Source organism: Ahaetulla prasina, chromosome 7 (genome assembly GCF_028640845.1).
Source record: "Ahaetulla prasina isolate Xishuangbanna chromosome 7, ASM2864084v1, whole genome shotgun sequence".
Taxonomy (NCBI): domain Eukaryota; kingdom Metazoa; phylum Chordata; class Lepidosauria; order Squamata; family Colubridae; genus Ahaetulla; species Ahaetulla prasina.
Window position 1 is genome coordinate 28223453 of NC_080545.1, and position 19568 is coordinate 28243020.

Sequence of the window (19568 nt, forward strand, 5' to 3'; positions counted from 1 at the left end):
TATCAGGGCTTTGCTGTTGGCAATATGCATTCAGTGGAAGCACTTGTCTCAAAATCCTCATACTCTTTGGAAAGGGTGGTTGACTTGAATTGGATTAGAATGTTTCCCAATAGTGCTAAAAGTGGCGATAAGATAGCAGTATTCTTCTATGATTACCTTTATGGAGATTTAAATATGTTATTTCTTTGAGTAAGGAATGCAATGTTTCCTAGGAGGTATTTCACCATTCTGATTATGTGTGGTTGGGTCCACATGAAATTTAGAGCTATGTTGAGAATTAAATTTCAGAGTTAGAGAAAAGGACTTACTTTTAAATGTCTTACTTTAAGTTGTATTGTTTGCAGTGGCTGTGTGGAAGATATGAAACCAGATATTGACAGAAAGTGCTGGTAATCTTAGAGGAGATGAACTGATATGAATTATTTGAATAATAATGAATTTTACATTAATTTTGCTAAATTTTATATTTTACATAGATTTTGCTAAAACCTAAGGTTGCAAATAAATGCATTACTATTACCTAAATAGATAAGTCTTTTGTGATTTTCTGTTTAAGTGAAATTTGCTTTTGTTCTTCAGGTACAAAATAATTTTACCTAGAATGCAGATTTTGTCCCCCATCGCACTCACCATCTTAAATAGCTAAAAACAAGTTCAAGCATTCTTACATGTTAATGCAATAATTCATGCCTACTAGGAAAAGGACGTCACTCTTGAAAAGGATATCTAAATTCATATCCCCTTCTAATTTCCCTGAGCCCTCATAGTTAATTTTGCAGAGTCAGAAAACCTGATCTGAAAGAGCTTTAAAAAGTGACAAGACAAGGGGAAAAATCAAAAAATCAGAAAAATCCTGGCTAATATAAATATATTTGTTCTTTTTCATCGTAATAGTAGGGTGGTGATGGTGTTTTTCACTAGAAAAGAAAACTAGGAAGTGTAGCCAAGGTTACATTTCCTCATTTCTTCAAACAATCCTATCTTGATTGTCAGAATTTAATTCCTGGTTCACAGGTCATAAGAGAATACATCTTCCCAGCAGGTGGCAGAACCTGACCAATCGTGCCTGGGCTTTGAAGCAAAACAGGGAAACCATCTGTTGGGCACCATCAGGGAATACCTGGACTGTAAGCTTGATTGAGAAATTGAAAAACTCTCCAGAAGAAAATAATAGCAAACTTCCTTATAGTCACCAAGAGTTGAGTCCAACTCAAGGGGTTTGTTACTAAATCTTAGTTGGCTGGTTTCACACATAAGCTACAAATAATCGCAACACACTAAGCTCCAAAGTAATTACTCAATGTGGTAAGCTAAAATGAAACTTATAGTCTAGAACAGGAGTGTCAAACTCACGTCATCACGGCACTGTCATGTGACGTATTGGGACTTTTTCCCCTTTCCTAAACCAGATGTGGGCGTGGCCCACATGTGACACAACCGGCCCATGGGCCAGGATTTTGACAGCCCTAGTCTAGAACATTATGTGAATCAGACCAGTCTGTCCATCAGTTTGGAGTATTTTTTTCCCCAGATTGTAATCTGTAGAAATGGACTATCCTGCCAAATGATGGAGTGTTCCATGGTTTGCTTATTAATACTTCAGTTTATTTAATATGATCACCTGTAGACTGTGGTAGACATGTTTTGGTGCCAGTAGGTTTCATTAAACATTTTTTGTAAAGATGAGGGCTATGGTATGTGGATCAATAATGCAAAGAAGGCTATATTACGCTCATAGGGAACACTAACATTTTCTCTTTTCCTTGTTTTTAGAAAGATAACTTTGTACAATTTGTTTTTAGGATTTAGACTTGTTTTTGTTTGTTGCTGTCAAATGGTATAAAAATTATGCCATGATTTTTGACAATTATGTTCAGACATTGGGAACCTTGTTTTTAAGAAAAATATGGATATATTACCTAAGAAATTAACATATTTTTCAGAGTGTAAAAAGAGGGTGAAAATCTGGGTGCGTCTTATACTCTGAATGTAGCCCTGCCCAGTCTTTCAAACAGAGGTTTCAGAGGCTGAAAAAAACCTCTGAAATGGAGCTTCAGAAAAAAAGCCTCTGAAATGGAGACTTCAAAGGCTGAAAAAAAAACGAGGCACAGAGCTCACAACCAACAAACCTGTTGCTAAAATTCACTTCTGGGAACAGCTGATTGGGAGTATTCCAGAAGGCCCACCCGCCAATCAGTTTTTTTCTTATTTTCCTCCCCAAAAACTAAGGTGTATCTTATACTACGATGCATCAGTTCCCCCTGCACCTGGAGGAAACTGTCTATCTGGACCCGTTCCAGTCCGGCTTCCGGCCCGGTTACAGCACTGAGACGGCTTTGGTCGCGTTGGTGGATGATCTCTGGAGGGCCAGGGATAGGGGTTATTCCTCTGCCCTGGTCCTATTAGATCTCTCAGCGGCTTTCGATACCATCGACCATGGTATCCTGCTGCGCCGGTTGGGGGGATTGGGAGTGGGAGGCACCGTTTATCGGTGGTTCTCCTCCTATCTCTCCGACCGGTCGCAGACGGTGTTGACGGGGGGGCAGAGGTCGACCCCGCGGCGCCCCACTTGTGGGGTGCCGCAGGGGTCGATTCCCTCGCCCCTCCTGTTCAACATCTATATGAAGCCGCTGGGTGAGATCATCAGTGGCTTCGGTGTGAGGTACCAGCTGTACGCTGATGACACCCAGCTGTACTTTTCCACACCGGGCCACCCCAATGAAGCTATCGAAGTGCTGTCCCGGTGTTTGGAAGCCGTACGGGTCTGGATGGGGAGGAACAGGCTCAAGCTCAATCCCTCCAAGACGGAGTGGCTGTGGATGCCGGCATCCCGGTACAGTCAGCTGAGTCCGCGGCTGACTGTCGGGAGCGAGTCATTGGCCCGATGGAGAGGGTGCGCAATTTGGGCGTTCTCCTGGATGAACGGCTGTCTTTTGAAGACCATTTGACGGCCGTCTCCAGGAGAGCTTTCCACCAGGTTCGCCTGGTGCGCCAGTTGCGCCCCTTTCTAGACCGGGATGCCTTGTGCACAGTCACTCACGCCTTGTGACGCCTCGCCTGGACTACTGCAATGCTCTCTATATGGGGCTCCCTTGAGGGGCATCCGGAGGCTACAGTTAGTCCAAAATGCAGCTGCTGGTGATAGAGGAGCCCTCGTGGCTCCCGAGTGACACCTATCCTGCGCAGGCTGCACTGGCTACCTGTGGCCTTCCGGTGCGCTTCAAGGTGTTGGTGAATGTCTTTAAAGCACTCCATGGCATAGGGCCGGGTTACTTACGGGACCGCCTGCTGCTACCGAATACCTCTCACCGACCCGTGCGCCTCACAGAGAGGACTCTCAGGGTGCCATCGGCGCGACAGTGTCGTCTGGCGACACCCAGGAAGGGCCTTCTCTGTGGGGCTCGCCTCTGGAACGAACTCCCCCCAGGACTTCGTCAACTTCCGGACCTCCGAACCTTTCGCCGCGAGCTTAAAACCTACTTATTCATCTGCGCTGGACTGGGTTAGTGTTTTAAGTTTATGGGTTTTAATGGGTTTTAGTTTTAAATTTTAATTGTGGCCAATTTTAATAAGTTTTTTAACTGTATTTTAATTTGTATTTATAGTATTGTATTTTTACTTGGCTGTGAACTGCCCTGAGTCCTTCGGGAGAAGGGCGGTATACAAATTTAAATAATAAATAAATAAATAAATAAATAAATAAATCTTATAGTCTAAAAAATACAGTAATATTGAAAGATATTAGCTATAAATGTCATTATGAATAATACATAGAATTACCTAGATTTGAGTTAAGTTTTCTTACTTTGTATTTAATTTTATGTCTGTGAAGCTGACATGTCATTTCTCGATTGAGGTGTGGTAATGAATGTGTGAAGCTCTTTATTAACCTGACAGTATAATATGTCTATTAAGCAGCTAATAAGTTTTGATTTGAAATTTCATTGTTTCATTGATTAGATTCAAACCTCTGACAATATTTTAAAATATTTGGTAAAATTAATTCTCTTTGCAAAAAAACTGATCATGAGTTATTACAAAAATAATTACAAGATACTCTAATACTTGAATAAATATCTGTGCATAAATTAAGGAGAAGTAATAGATTGTTTCTTGTAAGTACAGTCACAAAACAGTTTGAGATATGCTTTGGAGGAACAATGAATTCTAGAATCTAATCCATCTTGAATTTTGAAATCTGGCATGGTAAGGTTGGAAGTTTGGACATCAAAAATAAAGTAAAGCACACTTTTTTGTCAGTTTAATTATGGGAATAGTTAGGACCTTTTCGGAGAGGTTAATGTTATATTCTGCAGTATACTGTGTGGTACTTACTGCCACACATTTACTTTTTAAAAGAAGGTTCTTAGTCTAAATTTTGCTGTTTAATATCTACATGTTCCCAGAAAAGCTAGCTTTATTGAAATTCAGGATTGGGACCAATTTTGGAAGTAAATAAACTCCTGGTTCATGCTAGTGGATGACTATACCAAAGGAATGAAAATGAAGTATGTGGCCCTATTAGTATTATTGTGCCTCTTAAAGCTTTCAGTAGGATCAAAATTGTTTTCTGGATTATTTCTGTGGGTTTCAATTAAAATGAGCAATATTAAAGAAGCCCATATTTTACCAGAAAATCAGATTCAGAATGATAGCAATAGTAATAGCACTTAGACTTATAAACCGCTTTATAGTGATTTACAGCCCTCTCTAAGCGGGTTACAGACTCAGCATATTGCCTCCAACAATTTGGGTCCTCATTTTACCCACCTCGGAAGGATGGAAGGCCAAGTCAACCTTGAGCCTGGTGAGATTTGAACTGTGATGCTTTGGGACTTGAGTCCAGAGTTTTGGGGTACCACTTATCTCCATTCTGTTTTCTATTCTGTTCACATCTCAATGAAACTATTACAAGTAATCCTCATTCAATGATACTATTAAGGATCACAAATTCTTGTCATTAAACATTGTGGTTGTAAGTTAAAAAACAAACAAAAATGTGACTACAAATCACTCAGTGATGGCAGTTCTGGCAGTTCTGGTTGCAGTCATTAAATGAAGACCACATGGATCATTAAGCAAGAACTTCATGTGACTGAGACTTCTGACTTCATGCCAACTTCACTATTTATTTGACTTATTGGAAGCTAGTGAGAAAGTTGAAAATCACGATCAGGTGACTGTGGGCCAGTGCAAAAGTCATAATACAAGTTTTGATCATAACAACCACTCATTTAGCACCCTTATAAGTTTGAGCAGATGCTGAATGAATGGTTGTTAAGTAAGAACCATCTTTAGAGAAAGTCTTCTTTGGCTAGACCTACCCAATTTCTGCAACCTTTCATCATATGTTTTAGCCTCCAGTCTCCTAATCATGTTTGTTGGTTTTTTCTGCACCGTTTGTAGAGTCTCAACCTCTTTTTTGTACTGTGGTGACCAAAACTGGATATAGTATTTCAGGTGTAGGCTTACCAAAGCAATATAAAGTGATAACCCTAACACTTCATGTGAAACCAAAATTATTGGTTTCTACAATAAATTATTTTGTGGAGAGATTGAAAGATAATATTCATAATAATAGAATTGTGGGGGTGGGGTGTTGGTGTTGTATTTTTTTAAAGAACATCCATGGTCATACATAATCACTGGTTCTTTCTTTTGAGGTGACAAATGTATTGACAAACATGGTGTTTTGAAAGTAGAAAAAGGCATATTTGATTCTTTTAAAAAAAAAGACCTGGATGCCTAGTTTCACCAAGGCTTCTTCTGAAATGAATTGAACTGCATCAGAAGGCAGGAAAAAGAGGTAATGGGTCTTTGAAGTCCCAAAGGTGTTTTTTTTTTCAAGAGGCAACTGGACTTTCTTGTTTTTCTTTGAAGACATTTCGTTTCTTATGCAAGAAGCTTCATAGAAAGTCCAGAACACCTTTGGAACAACCATGACCTGGATCAGGGGTGAAATGCTACCGGCTCGCACCGGTTCAGGCGAACCGGTAGTGGTGGTGCATGGTTCAGTGAACCGGTAGCGGTAGCGTGAAACTCCGCCCACCTGCCCAGATGTCCTCCGCCCACCCGCCCAGAGGAAGTAACCTATTTTTGACACTCTGCACATGCGTAGAAGGCTTTGCGCATGCACAGAGGGTCCCAAAATTGCATGTGACACATGCGCGCACTTCCGAACCGGTAGGGAAGGTAAGTAGATTTCACCCCTGACCTTGGCTGACTGAGAATCTCCATAGACATGGGTCTTCGAAGCTAATCAAAGAGAACTATAAGCTAGAACTAAGGAAACGTTTTCTGACAGTAAAAGCAATTATTCATTGAAATAGTTTGCCTCCTAGAATTGAAGGTGCTCCATCACTGGAGATTTTCTAAAATAGACTGGACAACCATTTGACTGGGACATTATAAGTCTCCTGCCTCAAGCAATGGTTGGTCTAGAAGACCATCAAGGTCCCTTCCAGCCCTATTATTCTATGAGATTCTTATGTCATAGGTATATTTGATTCTTTTTTTTTTTTTTGCTTGTATATGTGTGTATTTTTCTTTTATGTAGATTTTAGTTTGAATATATACTGTAGTAGAAAACTGATCTGTATGAAGTAATAAAGTGCTCTGGAATGAAGGAATGCGAGAAGAAATATTTTAGAAATTCTCATGGGAATAAGCAATATGTCAAAGAATGGAATTGAAATTAATTGTGTAAATGTTGGTATCCAGGAAAAAATGATGGAAAATGTAAATGTTGAACAGTACAGTGTAACTGTAGAAGTATTAAGATATAGGTGTGGTTTATATGTGGAGTGGCTCTGCAACTTGCTCAAAATGTGAGCAGGATGTAAATCATATTGTTTAGGGTATTTATGAATAAATGTGTAAGGAATGCTTGTGCTTATGTTAAAGATGTGTGTCGGTTGGGGACATGAATATGCATGCTCTTTTGAATGCAGATTACCCCATATCAGCTATAAAATGATTTTTTGGATCTGATTCTATGTGGAAAATTAATGCACAACAAACCAAGCTGGTTAGGTTGGAAAGATTAAAATTAAGCAAACAATTCTGACTTTTTAAAATGATTTCAATTTAGAGCGTATAGGTGAATTTGTACACAATTATATAATGTTAGCTAAAAATAGAGAAATTTTATTAGATGCAAATGCTGATAAAAAGATAGTAGTAGCATGTGCTCTGCAAAGAATGACGATAAGTTGTTGAAAGAAAATAAGTGTTTCTGTACAAGATTATGTTCTGCTTATTTTCTTTTTTGAAACTGAGAGTTGTGTATGTTGGGAGCAACATAAAAAATATCTTTAATAGGAATGGTTACTTAAACTTGGTAAAACAATTAAGATAAGTGGTCAAAAATGAAAAATAAGTGAAGAGTATTAAAGAAATACACTGAGATGGCTTGGTCCTATAAAGAGAATCGATTCATAAAACATATATAAAGGAAAAATGGATCAAGAGTAAGGAGAAGACTGAGAAACCCGTGACATGAAATCATAACAACAAAAGGCTATGTGTGAATTGGTATATGGAATTAAGAACGATTTGCAAGGATGGGAATAAATAAGGGTTGCAATATTAAAGTATTCTAGATTTGATGAGATTTTTTTTTCTCTCATTGCCTGCCCTTAATTTCTTTTGCTGGCTATTTTTCTCTCTTTGTACTTTGCATAACATTGCTTATCTAGGAAAGGTACTATGTATGCAACTGTACCTCTAATCATACATTTAAATAAGTTTTCAGCATGTAGGTGTGTTTGATTTGTTTGCTTTTAAAGGAGTCAGTTATGTTGCATTTTCTCCCCCTCCCCCATTTTTAAAAATTTTTCAGTGGACTTCACACAAACTATATTTGTTTGCAGTCTTGCAGTCTTACACCACTGACTGGAAAAAAGGCATGGAACACATTGGATGTATGTCCAAGTTAACATACATTATTTGGCATTTGTGTAGTAGAAAATGTACTATGTAGATTTCGCTTTTAAATATCCTATGCCAGGGAGGGGATTTAAAGTTTTAGAGAGGGTTGGGAATTTATGTATATTTTGCATATTTTAGTTTGTGATTGTTGGTCATAATACCCGGTATTTGCTCTGGGAAGTCCGGGAGGGAAGGGGGGGAGGGAGGAGGGAGGAGGGGAAAAGATACATGGATTGGTTATTAATGTACAGTAATGATTGAAGATATGAAATTAAAAATTGAAATGATATTGGGGCTACCTGACTGCCATTTCAGAAGGAAAGGGAGAGAGGAGTAGAAGGAGGGAAGAAAGTAGGTAGGAAAGAGTTGAGAAGGAGGAGGGGAATAAGAAGGTTAGAAAGGGTGGAAGAAGGGAGGAGTGGAGAAGGTGGAGAGAAAGTAGTAAAGTGGAGGAGATGAAGGAAGGGGAAAGTAGTAGAGGGTAGAGGGAAGTTGTGAAGAAAGAAAGTGGTAGTCGAGCAGGCCCGAATCAGCAATAAATAAAAATTAATGATTAATGATGGATAACAGATTGTACATAAATATTATGTTGGAAATGGAAATGGAAATAAAAAAAATTTATATATAAAAAAAAAAGATCCTATGCCAGGGATACATAAAGAGCCACTAGGGAGCCATCAGACTTGGGGAGGATGTTTTTCCCCATTTTGGGGGTTTTAGGAAAAGAACTATGGGACAAAATAGAGGCTTTTAGTTTTGTAAAAGTTCAAAGAACCAATTAAGGGCCTTAAAATCTCTGAGCCAGAGAACTGAGGATCCAGAGTCTGTGTTTTTGTTGAGTGTGCAAAAGAGCACACCTTAAGTACAAAGATTGAAATGTTCCTTACAACAGTTGCACACTCCTGCAATTTATAAATGTAATGCCCCAGGTAAACAACTGGCAAGCTCAAAATGAATTCCAATGTCCCTCCTCCATTATACACACTGTGCCTTGTGTGAAATTCAAAGAGGCCAGATAATGTTATAAGTAAATTAAATTTAGTTTTTAAAATATCAAAATACCTCAAAAGTGGGAAGTATTTGATTTTTGTCATTTATCTAAAGATACTATATCTTTAGAAAAATTCAGCTGTTAGGCTATCCCATAAAAAAAAAATTATTATTATTTCTATAAAAAACTTAATGCACACATGTACATACTGCTCCTTTTATTTTCCCCACATTGACCCTATGAGTTGAGTTAGGCTGAGTGTGATGGATCCAAAATCACCCAGCCAGCTTTCATACCTAAGGCAGTACTACAACTTAGTCTTTTAGTATCTAGGCTGGTGCCTCACTTATTTTTTAGTACTTACTTTTGTTAGATTCGGGCAATAACGAGGCAGGAGACCAGGATAGTGACAACAGCTCTTTACTATATGGTGAACCCAGCAACTCGGGCTGGGAAAAACCTCTCCTTAAATACAGTTTAGCCGGAGGCTTCAACCAATCAGCAACGTGCTTGTTTCCCGCCAAAATATTTAAAGATACATTACACTCCTTCCCTCCCAGAAAACACTTTACCATTATTTACATGAGATTTACATATTATTTTTCAACGTAATCCCGCAAGTAGACTGGGCGTCTCCTGACTCTTTCGGACCTGCACAATTCATTCTCCGGGAGTGAGTCGAGCTGACCGGAGGGACTGTCTGTTCCTCTCAGCTCCTCCTCTGGGCCATCCGGCCCTGGATTATTTGCAGAGTCGTCCCTGCTGTTTTCTGACGGAACCTGTTGGCGTCGCTGGACCTCCTGGAACTCAGATAAGTCCGCGTTTGCCCGGGTTTGAGTCAGCTGTGGATTCAAACATTGTATAGTCAGGGCCTGTTTCGCCTGATTCTGATTTACCGTTATGCGTTTTCTTATTTGGTCTATGTGGCGCCCATACCCGGCCATCCTTATCTCTACTAGATATGATTTGGTCCTGTTATTTCTAGGATTTTTCCTGCTAACCAGGTCGGGCCTCGCTGTAGTTGTGTGCCCACACTAGGTCGCCTATTGCCATCCTCTTGTTTTACCGTGTGCCCCTTGTAACCGTCTGGTGTGTAGTTTGGGTTTAAACGGTCTAGTGGGCACCTGAGCTTCCGACCCATTAATAACTCTGCTGGGCTGCCAGTTGTGACACAGGGGTTCTGTGTTGGACTGCCAGGAATGTATCGATTTTGTTTGCCAGTCGCCTGGCTTGATTCTGACAATGCTCTTTGCGCCCGAACGAAACGCTCTGCAAGGCCATTCGTCGCAGGGTGGAAAGGCGCCGAGAGGACATGCCGGATGCCCTCCTCTGCCAAGTACATTACAACTTTATTTATACTTTGCTTAGATAGAAAGAACACTCTTTTTTGTATAGAAACCATTTCCATCCTGAACAATTGCTTAGCCTCGCTCTCAAACTAGATTATGTGTCTATCTCAGACTATAAAGCCCAGCCTCACAATGACAACCTATCTTGCAGGATCCAAGCTGAGTCAGTCACTGGGACCAGAGGTTATTAGTCTTCTAAGCTTTCAGACTTGTGCAGGGGCCCAAGGGAACTTCTCTCTCACCAGAATGACACAGAATGAAATTCCCTGAGGATCAGCTCCAGCAGTCCGAAAGTTTAGAAGACTAAAAACCTCTGGTTCCCATAACCGACCCAGATTGGATCCTGCAACATTATCCTGGGACACATATATTTGCCTTCATTCATGATAACTTATCTATTGATTTTTAAAATATTTGTTTCAAATGTCTTTATTAAAGTGAAGAAAGATACTTGTGCTATCAGTAAATAATAGTATTAATGTCCTAATCCCCCCCCCCTGTGTACAATATGTCCATATGTAGATTGGGAGATAGAAGGAGGGTGTAAAAATCTTTAGGGGTTTCCTGCCAATTTTCCTATTCATATATTGAGTGTCCAGTTCACTGAAGTGAATAGATATAGTTTCCGTTGTTGTTTAGCTTTATTTGCATTCAGAATATTTGTCTTCCCCAGACATCATTGTAACAGCTGTTTGGGATATGTGGATTTTCTTTTCTTCCTTTAGCTCCTCAAGCCATCCCATTTCTTCTGAAGATGTGTTTGGTGCTCTTTTTCAAGAGCACAGAAAAGTATTGAAATCAATCTAAGAATGTTTTCAGCTAGGCTTCTGATGACCTAGCCATATTGTAGTTTTGAATCTGTTGTGTCTCTCCTCAAAAAAAAAAGAGAGAAAAGAAAAAAGCTTAATCTTGTGGGGTTACATAAAAGAAGGAATGCAGAACAAGGAAGAATTTCCTTTATGCTAGGCAGAACAGAATACACTGTGATGGCTGAAAGTGCCTGTGGGCATTTGGTCCCTATTGGTTCTCACACTGAATGCAGTGATGCCCGCAGATAGACTGTATTGTTGTCAGTTAAATGGGATCATGAGTGTCTGAAAGGTGTTTGAGAATGAACTGAAAATCATTTTCACAAGTGGATGATTACTTCTGCCACATGTTAACTGAACTCTATCAGAATGGCCCAGATTTTGAGACTGCTTTAATTGCTCTTTCAACCTTGACTTAGACTTCTTTTTAAGAAAGCCTTTTGTAGAACAGAACTGTAATATGTATTGATTTTTTTCCTTTCTACCTTTTCTTCAACTGTGATAAATAAAAGCTTATAAAAAGTAAAGAATTCATTTTCAAGATGCAGATGGATTTTTTCCTTAGAGTTAACCAAAGAATAGACCCTACTTATGGAATATTAACAAGTATTAACATTATTCTCACACATAAAACATCGGTGAATTGTTTTATGAGCCAGTAAATAATAATGCCATATAGTCACATTTAATAATAATTAGTCTTCTCTCTTTCCCATCATAAACATCAAAGGCAAACAGGGAAACCTCATAGCATAGTCTTAAGTGCTATAAACCTTTGTCAGACATATATTTCATTCATTTAAATAAAGCATTCAAACAGATCTTTTTTTTTAAAGGCACAATTGAAAATGTTCTATCAGAACATTTCATACATTCTCTGTGCTTATGGAACTAAATTAAGGATTTATTGCATCTTAGATAACTTTAGAACTAAAAAGAAGCCTTTTTCTCCCTGATATTTTTTTATCAACTACAGAGAAACTGGTCATGAGGATGGTTGTTGTTGTTTAAGGAAGCACATTGATTTTGTGGTTAAAGAACAGCCTACAAGTTCTGTGAATTCTAGGTCTCCCTAAGGTATGAAAGCTAGCTAAATGACTTTGGCCAAGTCACCCTTTCTCAGCCCAACCCAAAATAAAGGCAGGAAGATTAGCTACTATATGTTTACCACCTTGAGTTATATATAAAAAGGGTGGGATAAAAATCTAATGATAACAGTGATGTTTAAAATTTTCTAGCAAGCAGCAAAAATAACAGTTGACCACATGTTCTGCTACTTTCCTTTTTCAGCCATTGAGCTAAGCCGTTAAAGTAGCAGCTGCAATAGGTTACTCTAAATTCAACACAGCCCAGGAAAAATATGATTACCAGAAAGAAATGCACTTTTTTCCTATATGACACCTCTAAACACTGTACACGTGCACAGCGAATAGTTTTTGAATTTGGAAAGATCAATAGCCAAGCAACATAGTTTTTTACATTTGGCAAACTAGAAGTTCCAGGCCATTGCAATGCCTTTTATCATGTACTTTTGCATTTAGTTCCCTGTTTCATAAAGAAAGCAAACCACATCCAGAATGTCCATGGACAATATTACAATCAAATAAGAACTTCCGTATGGTAAACAGGGAAGTTCTTATTTGATTGTAATATTGTCCATGGACATTCTGGATGTGATTTGCTTTCTTTATGAAACAGGGAACTAAATGCAAAAGTACATGGTAAACAAAGGGTGGCTCAGGGGCTAGGACGTTTGAGCTTGTCAATCGAAAAGTCGGCAGCTCAGCGGTTCGAATCCCTAGTGCTGCCGTGTAATGGAGTGAGCTCCCATTACTTGTCCCAGCTTCTGCCAACCTAGCAGTTTCGAAAGCACGTAAAAATGCAAGTAGAAAAAATAGGGACCACCTTGGTGGGAAGGTAACAGTGTTCTGTGTGCCTTTGGCGTTGAGTCATGCTGGCCACATGACCACGGAGATGTCTTCGGACAGAGCTGGCTCTTCGGCTTTGAAACGGAGATGAGCACCGCCCCCTAGAGTCGGCAACGACTAGCACGTATGTGCGAGGGAAACCTTTACCTTTTTATGGTAAACAGTGTTTTTGTAGAATCTGATTCATCTTACAATGATAGATGCTTATCTGACTCATCTTTAGCTAGCAGTGTTAGTTCAGGCCTATGGCAATAGGCATGCATTTGTACCTTTTATTTTATTGCCTATTGCTGGGATTCTCAAACTATGTGGTGCTGAAAGTCAGAACATGGGAAACCTGAGACTTCCTCCCTATAAACAAATCCTGTGATTTTATTGGGTCTGGGAGTAGACAAATTAATATACCAACTACACTCAAATTTAAATTTCCAGTCAGGGGTTTGATTTTTGTAAAATTATACCTCAAAAGTTCTTCCATCTTCCCTGCCCAGATAGTCCAATCCTGGTATGCACATTATAGGAACACAGAAGTACATTCCTATATCTCCCTTCCTATAGGAGCAAGTCCTGGTAGCATCTTTGGCCTAAATTGCAAATATTTATCCAATTCACCTCCCGCCTCCATGCTATGGGCTCTTATACTATCCAGTATCAAGTTAAAGATGTCCAATCTTCAACCACAAAGTATTTGTGGCTGCCATTTTCATATCTGTGTTTTGTGTTTGGCAACATTTATCATTTGTAGGAATCTCAGCTCTACTCTGAAACTGTGTGAGAACATATTCTTTTATACTTCTTTTGTAGGAATTTTGTACGACCTGCACACTAAGCAACATTTTTTAAAGTATTGCTATCTAACCAAGTGATCAGTGATATTGAGAGCATAAATATCACTGTCAAAGAACAGTACACTGTATATAACTATCATGGCCCCCTTGGGTTTGAATCAGTTAGTATAGCAGTTGCAAGGTCATAAATTCAGCAATCAAAGATGTAGTTATAAATACAAGTTTAAGTTCAAGGGAACAGATTCCCTTCCAGCAGACAAAGTTCACTGAACCAAGCAAGATCTAGACACAACAAGAGATTCGCAGGGCATAATTTAAAATGCAGTATAAAGAATACAGGATTGGGTTTGTACAGAAAAATGTGTTGCACTCAAGTAGGACCTTACAGGAAGCTCTTAGCTGGCAGTGATCAATTCTTATTACCATAGCGTTCTCCTAAATTGTCTTATACTGGATGCTTCTCCAGGTACTCAAACATCCATCTGTTCATTGATTTCTGACCCTTGTCAGAAAACTGGCAGCTTTTCTATTGAGTGGTTGGATGAGTTTCCAATTCAAGATTTACTTACAAGGACTAATCACAATGGCTTCTGCTACCTTCTCATGTCTGTTAGTATCATTCCATGATTAAGTCAATTTCATCTTTCTTTACTTGTAAGGATAACTTTTCAATTAGGGGCTTAATACTGCCTTAGACAGTGATGGGTCACTTTATAATGATCCAGGGAAGCATTAACATTTTTGACAAGGCTGAAAGCTATAAACAAGATAAGAGTCACTTTAATAGTGAGATGACTGTCATATAAATTTAATAAATAAATAAATAAAGCCAGATCATAAATACAGATAGCTGGGATTCGGGAAAGTAGAGTTTATAAAGATAGTCTCTCTCTCTCCCCCACCCTCCCTCTCTCTCTCATAGGTATGCCTGTATTAGAAGTTGCATTATAGCTTTCTTATATTTCCTACTTCAGGTAATTTAAATACTAAAATTTAATCTAAAAGTCCCAAGATCCTAGAGGTTCACCGTCACCAATTCCTGTTTTAGGTATATGTTTTGTCAGAATGTAGCATATCCATAGACAGGGAAAACTTTATTACCTCTTAAGAAGATAAGTATTGTAGAAGTATCCAGAATAGATTGTTATATTAAGAGACACTAATACAGATAATCAATCATTTACTCTGCGAATTAATAGCTTAGCACAATACAGTAACTCCATCACTATTTAATCAACAAATACTTAGCTATGGAGCTCTAAGCAGAGTGAGTGAGTATATATGCAAATAAAATAAATATATTTCATAAAATGATTCAGAGTTTGCTGAAAAATGTAATGCATTTGAGGGAAAAACAGGCTTTAGAAATGTGTAGCATTAAGTTCCAAAGCAGAGAAAAATTATTTGGATCCAGTGCAGGTACCTTCATATTATCTGTTCGTGCTTTCTGGGCTCATCTAATAGAAGCAAGTTAAGGAGGAAGCAACAGGGCGTTGATGCATGGTTATATCCTTTTGCCATCTTCGTAACAGTCGTTTAACTCAATCACCTATTTTCTGAGATCATGCAAATATGCTGCAATCAAAAATCTGCTCTAATGTTTCTCTCAGATTTTTTTATATATCAGCCATAAAACCTTAGTAAGCTATCTTTAATTCTTGGCTTTTTCAACTTGAGATCTTCTAGATATATTGAGATTGCCTTTCCTAGAAGTCTTTGGAGTTGTAGCCCCAACAATTCTATATGGCCCCAGATTGGAGAAGATTGATTGAAAATTCAATAACATTCTGAAAGGCAACTACTATAAACTCACAAGATTTCTTCCTGAAACACCACACGAACTATGAACTGGAAAACCTCCATTTCAAACTTTGCCTCTGCTATAAACTAATAGGGTTGCCTTAGTTTTTATGTGAAGTATACATTATAACACTGATTTACCTTTCAAGACTGTTTTAAATCCTACAAATTACCCCATTTCATTGGGTTCACAACCCCTAGTGATCACAGAAAAGGAAGTGCAGGACCTATTTCACAGACAAAAGCCAGGAAAAGCTCCAGGCTCATACAAGATAACTCCTTCTTGCTTAAAAGTCTGTGCTGACCAATTGGCCCCCATCTTCACCCATATTTTCAATAAATCACTAGAGATGTGCTATGTTCCTTCTTGCTTCAAACGCTCTACCATCATCCCAGTGCCGAAGAAGCCCACCATCAAGGAACTGAATGACTACAGACGTTGCTTTAACATCTGTAGTCATGAAAACCTTTGAAAGGCTAGTGCTTTCCTACTTGAAAACCATCACGGATCTTCTGTTAGACCCCCTTGCAATTTGCATACCAAGCAAATAGATCAACAGATGATGCTGTTAATATGGCTCTGCACTACATCCTACAACATCTTGAGTCTCCAAAGACCTATGCAAGGGTCCTCTTTGTAGACTTTAGTTCAGCATTCAATACCATCATTCCAGACATTCTTCTAACTAAGCTAAACCAGCTACAGGTACCGGAACAGACTTGTAAGTGGATCACAAGCTTCCTAACAAACAGGAAGCAGCAGGTGAAGCTAAGCAAGATCACATCAAATACCTGTACAATTAGCACAGGGGCCCCCCAAGGCTGTGTGCTCTCCCCACTTCTCTTCTCTCTGTATACCAATGACTGCATCTCCAATGATCCATCTGTTAAGCTACTGAAGTTCGCAGATGACACAACAGTGATTGGTCTCATTCGAGACAATGACGAATCCGCATATAGACGAGAGGTCGAACGACTAGCCTTGTGGTGCAACCAAAACAATCTGGAACTGAACACACTCAAAACCGTAGAAATGGTGGTAGACTTTAGGAGAAACCCTTCCATACTTCCACCTCTCACAATACTAGACAACACAGTATCAACAGTAGAAACCTTCAAATTTCTAGGTTCTATCATATCGCAAGATCTCAAATGGACAGCTAACATCAAAAACATCATTAAAAAAGGACAACAAAGAATGTTCTTTCTGCGCCAACTCAGTAAGCTCAAACTGCCCAAGGAGCTGCTGATTCAGTTCTACAGAGGAATTATTGAGTCTGTCATTTGCACCTCTATAACTGTCTGGTTTGGTTCTGCAACCCAACAAGAAAGACACCGACTTCAAAGGATAATTAGAACTGCAGAAAAAATAATTGCTACCAACCTGCCTTCCATTGAGGACCTGTATACTGCACGAATCAAGAAGAGGGCCGTGAAAATATTTACAGATCCATCACATCTAGGACATAAACTGTTTCAACTCCTACCCTCAAAACAACGCTATAGAGCACTGCACACCAGAACAACTAGACACAAGAACAGTTTTTTCCCGAAGGCCATCACTCTGCTAAACAAATAATTCCCTCAACATTGTCAAACTATTTACTAAATCTGCACTACTATTAATCTTCTCATCGTTCCCATCACCAATCTCTTTCCACTTATGACTGTATGACTGTAACTTTGTTGCTGGCAATCCTTATGATTTATATTGATATATTGACCATCATTTGTGTTGTAAATGTTGTACCCTGATGAACGTATCTTTTCTTTTATGTATACTGAGAGCATATGCACCAAGACAAATTCCTTGTGTGTCCAATCACACTTGGCCAATAAAAAAAAAATTCTATTCTATTCTATTATATTGCATGCTCCCTATATAAAAGGTTAGTGGTACTAATAATGAATGCATCAAAATGTATCCATCTATATGTTAAGGATAAGTAAATTCAGGAATTTACTTAATAACAAACAACTCCTCAATTCTTCTGAGACTTTGTTTCATTAATGTTCATTTGTGGCCATTTCATTGTAAGATTTTTAACTGAGAATGATTTGTCTTCACATTTAACAGGTATTTGTATGCCCTCGGACAAAAAGTTTGGAAAAGGTGGAAAAAGCGCTACTTTGTTCTTGTGCAGGTTAGTGGTGTTTCTTTCTTGTTTAATTTCAACATCATTTCATGAGATGCAGTTAAAGTAATAAAACTCATTATATATATTATATATATATATATCAAGCTATTCTAAAAATACGAGTTCCAGCTATATTTGTAAAATAAGGAAACAGTAGGAATTAAGCCTCCAACAACCAGCATGACGACAGCAAAAACAACGTAGCTAATTACAAGTGGGAGATGACTGGAAGGGCCTATTACATGCGCAATGGCCAAATTGCTTAATGGCATATAAAGGCAGAGATCTCTGTAATGGTAGTTTAATACTCTGACGATGTCAGCAGATGGCTGATGAAAGTTTAGTAGAATAAAATTTTAATTATTTTAGTTCTGGAGCTCACAGAATGTCTGTTTCTTGTTGTGTGTGTGTGTGTTATGTGTGTGTGTGTGTGTGTATGATTGATTGATATATATCTATATATCTATATCTATCTATATCTATCTATCTATATATATGTCTTGCCATATTCAGGTCTTTTCCCATGTAAAGACCCGAATATGCCAAGACCTACCTATCTATAATCATGAAAACCTACGAATATATATATGTGTGTGTGTGTGTGTGTGTGTGTGTGTGTGTGTGTGTGTGTGTGTGTGTGAATACTTGTAGATGTAGCTATTTGTATTTTGGAACTTAGAAATTTGCAATTTAGTTTGTAAAAATATTTTAATGCTGATTTCAGCAAAACAGTTCCCATGCACACAACTCTTTGTAGTAATCCCATTATTTATGGATTTACGTTTCCTATTAGAACTCATTTACAAAATCCTGAATTTCTTTCTAGGATATATTCAAAAGAACAAGTGTATAAATTCTCACATCCAATCAACATTGTGCAGCACTTTGGATTCAATTTCAAAATGGTGCTTGAGAGTGTGCAAGAGTATAAATGTAGCATTCACCTGTAACTCATTAAACCAATTCTGTATTTTATGAATGCTACATTTGCAACTCTCACGCAAAGTTCAATGATAGTCATACTGTATGTGATATATATACATTTTGAACATATCAACAGATCTAGTCGGTGATAGATTCCCTCCTTTGAATCCATGCTGGATTTTGGGAACTATTTATTGTTCCCAGTTAAAAAAAAACCTGACACTCCCAGATAGAGAATATAACTCATTGGTTGTTCACACTTCCAAGCATTGGTAGTGTGAATTCTCATTATTTTAAATGTCTTTCTCATAAAGAATTTCCCATGGAGACCAGAGCACATAAGATCATAGGATGCAGTGAACACAGATATGCTAGGGAAAATCTTGAATTTCCACAAAGCTAAATTATTATGATGACCTCTGTTAAAATGTATAGAGCCATTTAAGACATGCTGGCATATTTTTAGTACAGACTGCAATAGCTAGGACAGGGAGAATAAAGTAAGATTGTTTGTATCAGCCCATCCTTTTCATTCTCTTGTGAGTGAAGAAACAGTCGTTCATTAGTTTCAGCACTCTGTTGGGCTTCCTCAGCATCCTTTCAGTTGACAAACCTATAAAACTACAGAGGCATGACCTCAGAGAAAGCTAAAGCTATATCCCAAAAACTCTGCAACATGACATTGGGTCTTTTGTCAATATATTCTGATTGGCAGATGGATGGATTCAAGCAACTTGCTTTGGAAGGCAATGGCAATGAGGGTTCATTTCTCAGCTGGGTTTCCCCATATTAATGCATGCTTATAGGGAAAAATATCATTCATAATTTATTAGGCCATCCCCAGAGATCTTTCAGAACATGGTGGAGGACTTTCACCAAATATTTTTGTCCAATTTCCACAACTGCTTTGTA

General features: G+C 38.4%; 1 protein-coding gene across 8 annotated transcripts in view; it reads left to right on the top strand.

Moving 5' to 3' along the window:
• CADPS2 (calcium dependent secretion activator 2) overlaps positions 1-19568 on the top strand; it is a 374092-nt gene that overhangs the window by 198836 nt on the left and 155688 nt on the right. For all 8 annotated transcript variants that reach the window (XM_058189611.1, XM_058189606.1, XM_058189612.1 and 5 more), the window contains one exon: positions 17672-17738. In XM_058189611.1, the coding sequence (XP_058045594.1) occupies positions 17672-17738 (67 nt within the window). The remainder of the gene's footprint in view (positions 1-17671; positions 17739-19568) is intronic.